Source organism: Dipodomys ordii, unplaced genomic scaffold, assembly GCF_000151885.1.
Source record: "Dipodomys ordii isolate 6190 unplaced genomic scaffold, Dord_2.0 Scaffold1, whole genome shotgun sequence".
Classification (NCBI taxonomy): Eukaryota; Metazoa; Chordata; class Mammalia; order Rodentia; family Heteromyidae; genus Dipodomys; species Dipodomys ordii.
Genome location: NW_012267217.1, coordinates 39,875,017 through 39,891,138, shown reverse-complemented (window position 1 = coordinate 39,891,138; position 16,122 = coordinate 39,875,017). Strand labels below are relative to the sequence as shown.

General features: G+C 38.8%; 1 protein-coding gene across 5 annotated transcripts in view; it reads right to left on the bottom strand.

The window, feature by feature from the left end:
* Nucleotides 1–16,122, bottom strand: part of Abi2 (abl-interactor 2) — a 73,669-nt gene that overhangs the window by 4,921 nt on the left and 52,626 nt on the right. For 4 of the 5 annotated variants that reach the window (XM_013009905.1, XM_013009928.1, XM_013009912.1 and 1 more), the window contains one exon: nucleotides 3,234–3,407. In XM_013009905.1, the coding sequence (XP_012865359.1) occupies nucleotides 3,234–3,407 (174 nt within the window). Of the gene's footprint in view, nucleotides 1–3,233; nucleotides 3,408–10,588; nucleotides 10,676–16,122 lie in introns of all 5 variants that reach the window. The other variant, XM_013009934.1, reaches the window with a different exon arrangement.

Below are 16,122 nucleotides of genomic sequence, written 5' to 3'. Positions count from 1 at the left end.
AAAAAAAAAAGCCAGAAGTGGCGCTGTGGCTCAAGCGGTAGAGCGCTAGCCTTGAGCTGAAGGACTGAGGGACAGCGCCCAGGCTCAGAGTTAAGGCCCCACGATGAGACCAAAAAATAAAATAAAATGTAGAAATTATATTAGGTAGGATTGACAGAATATGATTCCAGGACCTCTGCTTATAGTGGTAAATAACTGGACAGCTGGTTTTGTTTTTTCTTCCCTGCCTCCCTGCCCCCACTCATACCAGAGTTTGAACTCAGGATCTTATGCTCACTTGGCTTTCTTGATCAGACCGACCCTCTACTTCTTAGGCCATGCCTCCATTTTGCTGGTTATTTGGAGATAGAATCTCATGGACTTTTTCAGTCCAGGTTGCCTTTGAATTATGATCCTCTAATCTCAGCCTGCTGAGTAGCTAGGATTATAAGCATGAGCCACCAGTGCATTTATGCCTATTATTACTATTGGTGAGGTAGATGTTAACATTAGTGATCAATTATGAAACTGTTTTTTGTTTTGCTTTGCCATTTTTTGCATACTGAAATTGAAACCCAGGGCCTTGAGTGCTTGCTAAGCAGGTACTCTACCACTTAAGCCACTCCACCAGTCCCTTTTTTAAAAATAATGTTGGCTATTCTCAACGTGGGGTCTCATTTTATGTCCAGGCAGGTGCAGGCTACAATCCCATTTGTGCTTCTTTGGTCACTGGGATGACAAGACACATACTACTCAGCCACTGGCTATGCCCAGGCTGGCTTCAAGCAGTAGATCTCCTAATCTCCACCTCCAAAGGATTAGCATTACAGGCTTCCACTGCTACACCCAGGAGCTCAAAAACAAAAAGAACATATACACACACCAAACACACACACACACATATACAATGCTGTTTAAAAATATTCATTTTCATTCCAGGGAAAGCACACACCAGGAAATTACTTATTTACTTCTACATCACAAAGCTATTCTTCAAAAGGAAGGCACATTTGAATTACAGCAAAAGACTTTATCAAAGTAATTCTAGAACCAGTATGGTGGAATATGAGGCCAAGGCACAACTAGGCCAGACCGGAAAAGAGGAAGCATAGTGAGATGACACTGTCTAAAACAAAACCAAAACTCTTCTCATCAGGCTTCTAAATACGTAAATACTAGCTAGTTCTAACTAAACTCTATATTCTGTATTATTCAACCAACCAGTTATTAAGAAATACTACCTAAATATACACTGGGGAAAAAAACTGAGATGATAACAAACTAAAATAAAAAGTGGTATATAGAGGTGACTAGTAGGAGCTAAAAAAGAATGACTATCAAATACCGTAGAGCATGTACCTAGGAATTAAGTACATTAAATTGGTAGAAAATCAGAACATTAGTAAGATTATCTATCTCAATATACTCCTTATTAAGTCATGTTCTGAAATGATTTACATGGGAAAAGCAATGCTTATCCTAAATAGTAAAATCCCACTTAACATAGTTTGGAACTGGTGTGTGATCTGACATCAGATAGAACAAGGCTAACTCAGACATTATCAGTGAAGAGTATGTTAAACTGCTTAACAATACAGTGGGAATTAACAGACTTTCCAGAACCTAATAGGAATGCTATTTCTATTAAAATGATACTGCTTAGTTCAAGCAACCATACTGTTTCTGTCCACCATTCTGAAGTGACTGTCACTGAAAGGTGACCACTGAAGAAAGGTTCTAATTTTGAGATCCAGTCTCCTCATTCTGTTCTTTAATGACCTTCATGCAGTGTTCAGCACTGATTACCTATGACATCTTCCTTAACTATATTTTCTCCTGTTTCTATTATTATCACTCCTCTTACCTTCCCTAAATCACTGATCACACAGAATAGAGATTTTTTTTGGGGGGAGGGAGTAATTACTATCACCAGTGCTTGAACTCAGGGCCTTGTGTTCTCACTTGACCACACCCAGTCTGGAGATGAAGTCTTGTAGACTTTTTCTCCCTGGATGGCTTCAAATCTCAATCCTCCAGGTCTCAGACTCCTGAGGAACTATGATTGCAGGTGTGAGCCACTGGCACTAGATCATTATTCATTTTTTATTATCAATAGAGCAGCCATGCTGATTAGAGAAACAGAGGAAAACACAGGGAAGAGCCTACCTTGTGAGGACAGAAATGTTACCTGACATTTATCATAAATTATTCATACATCTAGGTAAAAGAAACACAGATGAGCTGGAAATACAGAAGAACAGACGACTTGATAAAAAGGAAGGGAGGTGAAATGGCACAGACAGAAATTCACCAAGAAGAATGTAATGCAAGCAAATACTGTAACACAAGAATCTGGCAAATCCCAGCACTTAAGCTTAGGATAATGGTTAGGATAATCTATCATTCAAATCACAACTATCACACTTTCTGATTTACAGGACATACTTAACTTTCCTATTCTTTTTATTCCAATAAGGGACCTTGTACATTCTAGGAAAACACTCTGTCACTGAGCTATACCCGTGGCCATTATCTCCTATTTCTTCTGTCCAAAAACATAGACAAGAATGTCAGGTTTTCTTAGATACAGTATAAAGTATTAGCGTCTTTTATCAGGAGGCCCATGTGATGCAAAAGTGTGGGCAGCCACTGGCCAACACAGCCAATGAGGAAACTAGCCTCTCATCCATGAGGAATGAATCTTACTAATTTGTGCATGACCTTGAGGAAGCAAAAAAGCCTTTTGTGATTTTTGTCTTATACAAATCATTTGTAAAACTCAAGTTCAATAGACAACAGATAACCATAACTTAAATAAAATTACACACAATTTTACTACCATGATTTTCAAAATCATAAACCTTGCAAATTATATCACCAAAATTCAGTGGAAGACACAAATAAATAAAAGTTTACCTATCAGTAAAAAGAATAAACAAAATTATCTCTTTAGCTGGACATTGGTAGCTCAAGCCTGTATTCCTGGCTACTCAGGAAGCTAAGATCTGAGGATTGTGGTTCAAAGCCAGCCCAGAGAGGAAAGGCCATGAGATTCTTATTTCCAATTAACCACCTGAAAACCAGAAGTGGAGCTATGGCTCAAAGTGGTAAAGTGCTAGCCTTGAGTGAAAAAGCTCAGGGACAGCACAAGCCCAAGACCAACAACAACAAAAAAGATTCTCTCTTTAGTACCAGCCAATTTCATTTCTATGCATACTTATTTTCCATTACTCCAGTTAACTCCTGAAACTTACCTTTTTCCAAGTAAGACCTTGGAGCCCATGGCGGGTCCTCTTCAGCATAAGGATCACTGTACTCAACCACAGCTGCCTCCTCCTCTTCATAATCTTCTGGAGGGGGAGGGGGAGGGGGAGATTCATCAAAGACCGGCTCTTCCACAGGTGGCGGTGGAGGTGGTGTATCTGAAACTAAAAGTAACAGTATTTTTTACCTCAGCTTCAGAGTCATGAAATGCAAACCAATACTTGAATATAATCTTTTAAAAGCTGAGTGTTCCATATCAAATACAATGAATGTTCTATACCTCTAAGCATGGCTTTCTTTCACCATTTTACTTAGTACTGATAAGAGTTGAATATTTACTGAAATCATTACTGTAGACTAGGACTCCGCAACCTTTTTTTTCCTCTTTGGGGCTTGAACTCAGTGCCTCATGTTTTCACTTGGTTTTTTTAGTTCAAGGCAGGTGCTCTACTACTTGAGCCACACTTCCACTTCCAGCTCTGGAACCTTTTTATGTTAACAATCTTTTCAAATAAATAAGTAATAATATACATTTAAGCTTTATACTGTGTTCAAGGCAATATGAGAAATATTAATAGTATGGATAATATTTCATTTATAACAATTTCAAGTCCAGGGAATAGTAAAATTTCAACAACCTACTTACTTTCCTGTTGATTCTAATTTTAAAGATGTGAAAATGGGCTTCAAGATTTAATAGTCCTACAGCAGTAAGCAGAGAAAGACCCTGAGTGGTTATGTCTGTTACCTTTAAAACTGTAATACAGAATTTGATAGTTAACAACATTAAGGTTATGTTTCATTATGATTCATTCTATAAAAATCAACTAAGAGTCTATGTTCAGCCTTGAGAAAAGAGCAGTGGACAAAAGCCAAAAAAAATGGATAGCCAAACTTCCATTTACAATTACGCAGAATAGGTGTGATGAGTTGTAATGGAATATGAAGCATAGAATGAATCTCCTATGTGCTTAGGAACGGATCTCTTACACCTGAGGATAAGGAAGAGTTAATGACTAGGAGTCAATATCATATGGGATGGATATTTCATGTCGGATAAAAAACCAAAAACAAAGCAAAATAAAACAAGCACTAAAATACTAAAGTACTAAACAGGAGCATTAGTCTGAATGTATACATCTTTCTAATATCTCTAAAATCAGCCACAGCACATCTTATACAAAAAGAAGGAAGCCACTTGGGATCCCACAGGGGATCATGGTTCAAAGCCAGCCTAGGCATTAAGAAGTACACAAGAAGCCAGGCACTGGTGGCTCATATCTGTAATCCTAGCTATTTGGGAGGCTGAGAACAGAAGCATCACAGTTTGAGGTCAGCCTGGGCAGAAAAGTTATCAAGTCCCCTTCTCAAGCCATAGGAGGGTACAGTTGTGTGTGTCTGGAGGCTGAGATTGGAAGGCTTGTGGTTCCAGAACAGTCCAGGAGGAAAGTCTTCCCTCCACAGAAGGGAAGCTGCACAGGGCGCCATACGCCTGTGCTCTCTGTCATGACCTAGTCTACGGAAGGTGGACCAAGGCTCAGGAAGCCACAGGCAGGAAACAGATCCATCACAGACACAGCCAAGGAAAAACAGAGCTGGAGGAAAGGCTCAGCAGTAGCCCAGCCCAGCAAGCGTGAGGCCTGGAATTCAAATTCCTAGTGCCACCAAAAATAAAAAGTTTGAGAGACACCATCTCAACTAAGTGCTGGGCATGGTGGTACAGATACAGGGGAAAAACAATGGCTGAGCACAACTGGGGGGATCTGCCATCCCAGCAACACCGGGAAACATAAGCAGGAATGGCGGCCCAGAACCCAGGCATAAAGCAATACCCAACTCAAAAATAACCAAAATATACCATTTATTTCAATGAATTCTAGGAAATGGAAACATGGGTTTTTATTGGTGGTGGTGGTGATTTGGGGGATTTTCTTTTTCTTTTTAGGGAGGGCAAAGGGGGAGCAAAAAGGAAAGGAGGAAGGATGAACGAATATAATCATGCTATTCCGTATATACTATGTGGAAAATGAACTGTGTAACTTGTGGAGCAGGGTCAGAGGGAGAAACGGGAAACCGAAGGGATGACATTGTCCAAAAAGAGACACGTACTTATTACCTGACTTATGAAACGGTAACCCCTCTGTAAACACCTCATTAGTAACAACATAAAATTATATTTAACATTTAAAAATAACCAAAATTTAAAGGGCTGGAGAACTGAGCACTGGTGACCCATGTCCATAACCCTAGCTAATCAGAAGGCTGACCTGGAGAATCATGGTCCCAAACCAGCAAGGGCAGAAAAGCCTGAAACTTCCATCTCCAATTAACCCACAAAATGCTGGACTGGAGGCATGGTTCAAGTGGAAAAGTACCAGCCTGAGCAAGCAAGCCAAGTAAACGCACTGAGCCAAGTTCAAGCTCTAATACCAGAACTCACACATACACATACAAGAGAAGAGAGGAAGGGAGACTAGAGGATCCCCAAAAGGCAATCAAATGTCATAGGGTGTCTGAACTAATACTTAAAATATATAGGCAATTAAAAATATAGGCAATGTTTTATAACCATATATAAAGACATCTCTAAAGGAATTGGTGAGTCATATACTTCACTAACATCAAAACAGTATTTCCAGAGATATATTCATGAAATATTTTGGTATTTCTACAATAATTGCTACTTTCACTAAAGCCTGGTGAAAAATAATGGCACCCTGAGGGGGGGATGGGCAGGGATGGGAAGGGGAAACAAAGGAGGAGGCAACAATGCTTGATAAAAATGTACTCATTACCTTGCTCATGTAATTTAACTCCTCTGTATGGTATTTTCACAATCAAAAATAGCAATAATAATGGCACCCTACTTCATAATAGTATCTAGCTTTCAAGTTCTGTTTTTTTACAAATACAGTAACTTTTTAGTTTGTATACAAACTGATGGATTAGTGACTGTTATTTTCAAGATCTTGCCTATACTCCAGAGGCTGCTTAATGAGTGACATCAGGTCACAGAACAATGGTAGGAGTCTCCAAGACCCATGTTCAAGCAATTCACTTCATTAATCAATTAATTAGATTAATTAGATTTGTGATGACAGAAGGTTTTTCTCACTATAATGTTTCAATTTTCCTTTTACATTGGAACATAAAATGGAACCAAATTAGAAGCTCTTCAATTTTGGTACTTTAAATTCTTTTATATTTGGTTTGCCTTTTCAATGCTGCAGAATTCTTTTTTTAATTTTTTTGGGGGGTCCAGTCGTGGGGTCTGAACTCAGGGCCTGGGCACTGTCCCTCAGCTCTTCAGCTCAAGGCTAACGCTCTACCACTTGTATAGCGCCACTTCCGGCTTTTTTTCTTATGTGGTGCTGGGGAATCGAACCCAGGGCCTCATGCATTCAAGGCAAGCGCTCTACCACTGAGCCATCTTCCCAGCCCCTATTTTTTTAATTTTTAATTTTTTTGGGGTGCTGGTCTCCTAGACTTTCTTGCCAAGGCTAGTTTCAAACTGTGATCCTCATATCTCAGCCTCCTGAGTAGCTAGAATCTATAGGCTCGAGCTACTGGCACTCCGTTTGTAGAAACATTTTTAAAGAGCAAGAAACAATGATCTTTTCTCCCACATCTAATCTGGCTGGCTAACAAAGGTCACACTGTGGCTGTCCTGAACACATACATGCTGGGCCAGCGGAATCTTGCTGACAGGGCATTTTCTCCCTGAGCTAGCATGGGAAAACCATTCACAAACCAAAAGAACAGAGGGCCTCAAATAGCATCATCTAAAATGCAAGGACCCCTCAAGTTTAGACCCTAGAGTTGCTTGGGGGTCTCAGAGACCTCCTCCCAACCGGTAAGAATCCTACAGGTTTGTGAGCTCTGGCAGGGCAACAGGAAGGGGCAAGGATAGTCAGCTTCTTAGGGTTCTAGAAGCTAAAGCAAAGGGGAAGAGGGTCATAAGAATCTTAAGATTTGTTAAAGGCCTTTAGCTTCTGAGAAATGAGGGAAATAAGATTAGTTAAGCCCCAAACCCTTATTTGTCAGCTCACAGAGGTTTTTGTTCGTACAACAGAAGAAACCTAGTGAGAGTAAGGTGTGGTGAAGCCTGAGACTCCCAAAGTTAGGGAAGATGTTTGATGAGCTGCAGCACTAGCCAGAGACCAGAGGTCACATGAGTGGTCATCTGGAAAAGATGGAAGCCACAGAGTTAATTAGAAGGTAACTTTGCTAAACCAGCTTCCAAGTGAGATGAGAAAATGGCAACATGCTTTGTCCAGCCCTGTGGTGTGGCTAAAGTGATCTCACCATTCTCTGAATGTAGGTCATATCAGCTACCTGATAAACAGAATTCAGCATGGTGATTTAAAAAAAGAAGACATCTACCTAATCACATAGGAAAATAGCTCTTTAACCAAACGTCTTAAGAAGTCATAGGATCACAATTATTACAGTTATTCATAGGGTACCTTCCAATAAACAGATGTAGATAAAATAGACTTTTTAGAGAAAAAAATCATCAAACAGAAAAGTCAAAGGCATCTGGAAATGACACTGAGCCCTCAGAGCAGTAACATGGGATTATAACCAGTTAATATACAAAATTTCCTCCCACCCCCAACCCCCAATACCAACACTGGAACTTAAAGTCGGGGCTTCATGCTCTCACTTGTCTTTTTACCTCATGTCTGTGAGTCTACCAATTGAGCCAGTACTCCAATTCCAGCTTTTTGGTAGTTTACTGGAGATTAGTGTCTCTCAGATTTGTATGCTTAAGCAGGCTTCTCCACTACTTGAACCACACCGCCACTTCTGGCTTTTTGTTGGTTAATTGGGGATAAAAGTCTCATAGTCTTTTCTGCATGGAATGGATTAAAACTGCCATCCTCAGATTTCAGCCTTCTGAGTAGCTAGGATTACAGGTATAAGCAACCAGGGCCTGCCACAAACACATCTTGAGAGGACGTTTACATTTTGTTGGTCCAACAAAAAAGGTTAGACCAAAAGTGCCTACTATGTGTCAGATATTTTTCTAAGTGCTAAAGAGAGCAGCCAAGTCCTGTTCTCACAGAGCACACATTCCACTACTACCAGTGCCCATTTCTAAAGAGCCTTAAGCAACAAATTGCTAATGTTTCTTTTCCATCAGTGACACCATCGTTTTTATGAGATGTACACATCTGGGCTACTTTGGCCTGATGACAATAAATCTTAAGACATAGTTCTGTTGAACATCTCACCTCTCCTCACAGCAACAAAAAGTCTGAATATAACTTTAGGCACACTTTTGAGCCTTTCAGTGGGGGAGTTAGGGATGCCAGGGATAGAACCTAGGGCTTTGTACCGTGCTGGACAAGTGTTCTACCACTGCTTATCTTCAGCTCTAGATTGCTTCCTTCCTTCCTTCCTTAACTGGGTCTGAACTGAGTCTTGTGCTTGCTAGGCAGATACTCACCACTTGAGACACAACCTTATGCTTTTGTTTTCTATTTTCCTTTAGTTAGTATTCAAGCAGGGGCTCATGCCTCCAGTGTAACTGGGATAACGTTTATGTGCCACCACACGCAGCTTATTTGTTACAATGGATTCTCAACTTTTTGCCTGGCCTCACCTTAAACGAACATCCACCCTAGCTTCACCTTCCAATTAGCTGGGATTACTTTTTACAGCAATATATAATTTACTAGAGTAACAAACTGTTCACACATGATTAGCCAAACACCAGGTTTAAAGCAGATAATATTCAGAACACTTGAAAGCTCAATAATAGCAAAGGAGATGTTTAAAAAATTACTATAGCTTTTATGCAGTAATAATGCTGCATCCTTATACTTGTTTACATTTCTTTCCAGTGAAAATGATTCCATGTACAGTCTGTGTTTGTTTTTTGTTTTTTGTCAGTCCTGGGGCTTGAACTCAGGGCCTGTGCTTGGTCCTTGAGCTTCTTTTGCTCAAGGCTAGCACTCTACCACTTGAGCCACAGTGCCACTTCAGGCTTTTTCTGTGTATGTGGTACTGTGGAATCAAACCCAGGGCTTCATGCACGCTAGGCAAGCACTCTACCAACTAAGCCACATTCCCAGCCCTAGCCTGTGTTTATATAAGCCTAGTTTTCACAGAATTTATACCATATTGTACCATATTTTATGAGAATAAATTATAATAAGCATTTTATGTATTTATAACATTACCTTTTTCTTTTCATTGTTTTTTCTGTGTCTCTCTCTCTTATCTCTCTGTCCCTTTCTCTTTTTGCTGGTTCTGGGGCTGGAACTCAAGCATAGGTGCTATCTCTGAGCTTCTTTTGCTCAAGGCTATGGCTCTACCACTTAAGCCAAGAGTTCCACTTCCTGCGGTTTTTTTTTTTTTTTTGGCGGAGGTAGTTCATTGGAGATAAAGATTTTCATAGACTTTCCTGCCCAACCGGGCTTCATACTAACTCTCAGATCTCAGCCTCCTGAATAGCTAGCATTATAGATATGAGCCCCAGCGCCCAGCTTCTTTTTTAGTATGAATTTTTAGGTCATCATGAATCTCAAAAAAATTATGCACAAGTGGACCCAAGCAATTCAAATCTGTGTGACTATCATGCACTCTTCTCATCATAATGCCATGCCTTATATAGAATGCTTACAGGGGAATTCACCTATCAAAGGGACTATCTTCACTGGTTTCCATGACAGCAATTCCTCACTGACATTTAGGAAAACAAGTCTCCAGAGCTTCCTTAGGAGACTCAATGTGCCAATAAAATTAGTTATCTGAATATTCAATGATTCAACACGAGATCACAAGTCAAAGTAAATTCATTGTCCATCTGAGAAGCCACTTGGGAGACAAACTGTCAGCCTGGTCCTCTGGCACCTATTATAACATGGCTGTTTTTGTACTTGGAATCATGAGATTGGAAGAAAGAACCATATACAAACTTCTACAACTCTCATGAGAGAAATCTATACTACTACCTACTCTAGATTTTTGTGGATATCTGCTAATTACACTATCTTTTCAGCTTCATGTGAGCTTTCTTTCCTTATATGTGTATGACTCTAGATTATTGGTCTTATCCTTACTGCACTTTTTGTTTGTTTCAGTGCTGGAATAAAACCCAGAGCCTCTATGCTGCGCATGTGCTCTACCACTGAACTAGATCTACCAGCTGCTACTGAAGCCATTTGAAAGTAGAAAATTTCATTTTCATTATTTTATCATCCCCACTCGCCATTCATACAGTGACTTATAATACTCAAATACGTGAAATATCACTGAGTGAATGACTAGTCAACCATAAATAAACAACATTTTATGCCTATAATCTGATCTACAGCATAAAGAAGACATAACTTACTATTTTCTTGGACTCTGGCCACAAATCCCATTAAAGGTAACTGAGGAGTTACCTGAAGGATGGAGGGAGGAGGAGGAGCAAGAGATACTGCAAAAACAAAAAAGGTGTGGAGGATAAGGGGTAAGGGAGCGTTACTTAAAAAGGGAAAGGATAATACAATAAATGAGAACATACAAAGGAAGAAAACCACTCCATATTTTATATGCTGTCTTAAGGATACCCTTTCGAGGGGATAACTCTTTTTTTTTTTTTGGTCGGCCATGGGGCCTGAACGCTGGGCCTGGGTGCTGTCTCTCAGCTCTTCAGCTCAAGGCGAGCACTCTACCAGTTGAGCCACAGCTTTTTCTGCTTATGTGGTGTTGAGGAATCAAACCCAGGGCCTCATGCATGCAAGACAAGCACTCTACCACTGAGCCACCTTCCGAGCCAGAGATAACTTATTAACAGACAAAACAAAGTATTAGAGAAGTTTTATTATGTTCTAAAAAAAATTACAAATTGAAGCACTTATCACATACAGATTTACTCTAATAATGGCAATTGATTTTTCTTCATATTTATAAAAACCTCTTCAAAGAAGAATTTCTGCAAATTGCCATGAATAATTTGGTTCTCTGAATTTTACCTTGAAGCTTAAAAGCTGATGTGTTTGTTAATACCTAAACTCAGGTTTTTTAAAAAAATATTTCAATATGCTGATTCTTCATTAAACAAATACTAAGTGGCAATTATTCTGCTAAGAGACCAACATCAAAACCTATTGCTGAGAATCAGGTGCTGTAAGTACAGTTTTTTATAATCCCAAGTCATTGATACATTTCCTCCCTGAGGAGACAGAGAAGTGCCTGCCTCATTGAAGTCACTCTGAGGAGACTGAGATGAGTTCTCCCAAGATGTTTATCACTTTCCCTCAAACACCTGCTACAGAGCCTAGCACTAGAGTACAACTTCAACAAATGTTGCACAATGCAAAAAAAAAAAAAAAAAAAAGCTACCTCAACAATTACACAAGATTACCTCTAGAGTTAGTTTCCTTTAGAATGGGTATAATGTATTAAATGCATCTTCTCAAAGACAGAATGCCTTTACCACCTTCAATTTCAACAGGAGTTGAAAAGATAAGCTGAGGGAACTGAGGGCAGAGACTCAGAATCATGAAACAGCACAAAAGTTCACAAGCTTCCAGAAATGTTGCCATGACTAGCATAAGATTCCCTGAAAAGTGAAAACTCCAAGATGATGGATGGATGTAGTAGAAAAAGACTGGCTTTTAAAGTCACCCTCAACCCTGATCAGCCACTTTTTTTGGTCTGGGTAGTAAATCAAGTTAACTACTTTGAACCTAATTGGTAACTGAGAGTGAAAGAGACATAACTTACTTCACAAAACGTTTCAAAAGATAAAATAGAGGGGGAAAAAAAAAGTACTATAGATGCAGAAAGCCTAATCCCAGGCCAAGCCACATAATCAACTTAATTTCTAAAAACAGAAGAAGAGTATTTAGTAATTGTGTGGAGAAAGAGTACGTGGTAACTTATGGTTTTTTTTTTTTTTTTTGGTCCGGTCAGGGGGCCTGACCTCTGGGCCTGGGTGCTGTCCCTCAGCTCTTCAGCTCAAGGCTAGCGCTCTACCACTTAAGCCACAGTGCCACCTCCGGCTTTTTTCTTTTTTCTTATGTGGTGCTGAGGAATCGAACCCAGGGCCTCAGGCATGCAAGGCAAGCGCTCTACCACTGAGCCACCTTCCCAGCCCGGTAACTTATGTTTTGGCTACTCACAAAGGACAGCAATAAGGCAAGTGTGATTCTTAGATTTTTAGCCTTTGTAACTACAAAGATGAAGAAGTCATAAACTACCTACAAAGCCTTCATAGGCAAATACCTCAGTAAACATGTTGGGAAGAGATAGTACTATAGTAACATAACAAGCACATATTTAGGAGGCAACTGAAAAATCTGGGTTGAGTTTATGTGAAAAATCAAGAGGCATAAAGTCAGAAATCAGTAGTAGATATATAATAATTGATACTGTAGATAGATTCAGGGAAAACGCAAATTGCCCAGAGAAAAGCCAAAGAGATAATCTTGAAGAATATCTAGATGTAAGGGATACAAAGTATAGCCTCAGAAAATGGTTTCTTTCTTTAAGAAATACCTTTACTTAAGAGTTTTCCTTAAAGTCACACTTCTTGGAAGTAAATTCTTGATTTATGGGGTCTTGGAACAATCGTCGATGTGTTCACAATACCCTGTTTCTAATACACAGAAGAAACAGAAGACAAGGCAAGAGAAGGTAGCTCAAACCAAACAGACAAAGTCAGCAAGCCCTAAAGAAAGAGATTAGTGCAAATTCACATCAAAGCTGATGAAATGCTCCTCTTCCGTTAGCACACACCCCAAACTTCCTTGTAACAATACAGTAGGAAACTTCCCACTTTAGTCAATCTTTCTCTACCAGATAAAAATACCTGAACAAAAAGAGTTCAGTAATTTGACAGTAGTCTTTTTATGATAGGTGAGTTTATTATTTTTAAAAGATGAATGAATATGCCTTACTTCCTCCTAGATGTGAGACCACAGTGCTTTTAAGGAGTCCATCAAAAGCAAAAAGAGAAAAAAGCAATCCCATATCTTCTGTAAATAGAATTATTTTGGAAGAAGATTATTTTCAAATCTACTGTTACAGCACTTTCAAAAATTAAGAAGTCACTCAATATTCTAGATTTTTTTGCCCACAACAAATCTTCAATTTGACCAGAATGCCTGTAAACCAAACATAAAATTCTACTCAGAGTAGGGGTAGGGGGTTGGGGGTGTCAATACTCAGATCCTCATGCTCTTGCTTGACTTTTTAAAACTCTGATGCTCTACAATTTGAACAAAACCTCCAGTTCCAAATTTTTGCTAATTAACTAAAGGCAAGAGTCTTTACAGACTTTTTTGCCTTGATAAGCTTTGAATTGCAATTCTCAGTTCTCAGCCTGATAACTAGATTCTAGGTGTGAGCCTTCAGTGCCCAGCTAAAAGTCTATTTCAGACTAGATTTACTTTCCTTAGAGTAGAGCTGAAAACTAACTATTTTCTGGGAGAAAGGAGGATCTTTATGCAAATACTAGAACTAGTCAGTAATTCTAGTCCTAGGTGTCTTGTGAATAGGAAAGAATGGGAAGTATAAATCTATGTAGCTCACTAGTTAGAATCTGGGCTTAGTATACCTAAGGCCCTGGGTTCCATCCCTAGAACAATGGCAACAAAAAAATGGAAAGTAATTTTATAAAGTTTTGTTTCATTATTTAGCCAAGATATCTTGTTCCTCATATGACAAGACCATAACTTTATACCACCAAACATTTCCCAAATTTGGATTCCATTAAATTATTTTCATAACATACAATAATGGAGTTAATCTGAAAAGATAAGCTCACCAGATGTCTGGAGTTTTTACAAAGATCCTGAAATACAATGAAAATTCTTAACAAAGCAACATTTGGATACAAACAGTAAAAGGCTTTCTGAGCAAGCCAAGCTCAGGGGATGAGTGCACCCATGACAGACTTCCAACATAATGTTCCTGTTTTTTTATACAGTCCTCTGAAGCTTAAGTAAACTTTTAGAGTTAGTACTTCATGTCCCAAGAGTTTAAAAAAGTAAGCTAGACTTTTACATATTATTTTTATGTCTTATAAAATATTCTAAGAAAACTAGACAAAGTAAACATTACTACTTCTAAAACATTAAAGAACATCACCTTGAGAGGCTGAAAAATAAATTTAGGATCACCATTGTGAAGTTAGATGCTTGTATCTTATATCCACAGAAAGAAATAACGCAAGCAGTTTAAGAGTTGGGTAAAATTGAATAGCAATTGAAAACAGGGAGATTTAAAAGAGAACTCCAGTAATCAGTAAGAAGACATTTTTTAAATGACACAATGGTAATTACCAAATAATTATTACTATCTAGTTCAAGAAATTTTGAAAATCTGGATCTTTTCTGTTCTTTTTTTTTGGGGGGGGGTTGTTTTTTTTTGTCGGTTGTGGGGCTTGAACTCTGGGCTTGGGCGCTCAAGGCGAGCACTCTACTGCTTAAGCCATAGCACCACTTCTGGTTTTATGGTGGTTTATTGGAGAAAAGAGTCTCACAGACTTTCCTGCCTGGACTGGCTTTGAACTGCAATCCTCAGATCTCAACCTCCTGAGTAGCTAGGGTTATAGGTGTGAGCCACCGACACCCAGCTTTTCTGTTATTCTTTCAAAAAAGAAAAACTCACTATATGATGTTATGCCAAGACAAACTAGCAAATGAAGACACAGTTACAAAGCTTAATAGGGAATTGTAACCCTTCTGCACAACTCATTAATAAAAAAAATTTTTACTTAAAAAAAAACAGCCTAATTTGTGAATAGTGGAAGAGGTTTATTTGGTTCACCTGAGACTGTATTTACACTTTTCAGTTGTTTTCTTGTTTGGTATTCTTTAAAGTAAACTTGCTGTAAAAATCCTAAAGACTGTCTGAAATAGGATTCAAAACAGCTTCTTGCTGCATTCCTTACTGATAATTTGCTAAAGGTCTAATCACATCTTTATTCTTCTGGAGGTTTAAGGTAATGTTATCACTTCATTCATCATCGGGAGAATATAGCTTTTCTTGTGCAGCATCACTATTTCAGTCATTTGAACACTTTCAGCAGGTTCAGCCTAACATTTCTCTTGGTAAATTTCTCTAGCTCATTTAACTGAAATCGCTTTTCTTAGAACCAATGTTTTGCTTTATGAGCTCAGTTTTTTGTGTATTATATAGGGATTTGAACTCAGAACCCTGAGCTTGCTAAGCAGGTACTCTATTTCTTATTCATGCCTTCAGCTGACTTGGGTTTTTGTGGGATTTTTTAAAAAGCCTCTTCTGTCAGTCACTGGCAGCTCAAGCCTGTAATCTAGCTACTCAGGAGGGTAAGATGTGAGGCTAACAACTTAAAGTCAGCCTGGGCAGAAAAATCCAATTAACCACCACCAAAAAAAGAAAAAAGGCTGAAAACGGATCTGTGGCTCAAGCGGTGGGCACTAACTAGTGTTAAGCAAAAAGGCTGAGTTCAAGTTGCAGTATCAGAGAGGGAAAAAGTCTCTTTTGTAAGAAATTTTGATCGATAAAAATGTAGGTACTAAAGGATTATGTGCCTAGAGTGCCACATGACATGTGCCTTACGAAACTAGGCTTATGTATGCAAATGTACATGCATAAATATGTGTACTATATTATGCCACCAAGGTGCTTTATATTTGTACTTAAAGACTGATAACTTATCATTAAACCCATGTGTTTCTACAACTCTCTCCACTGTTAGCAAGATAAATAAGAAATTGATATTCCTTATTCTTTGGCTGACTAAAGAAACAATGAGAGAACTCAAAGGGGCTTCAGTTTTTCCTGAAATAATCTCATTAGAAAATAATTACTGTGTTCTTTGGACTTAGCAGGAGACACTGGGTATTATGTTTTATACTTTACTTTTTGTGGGACTAAATCTGAACTCAGAGC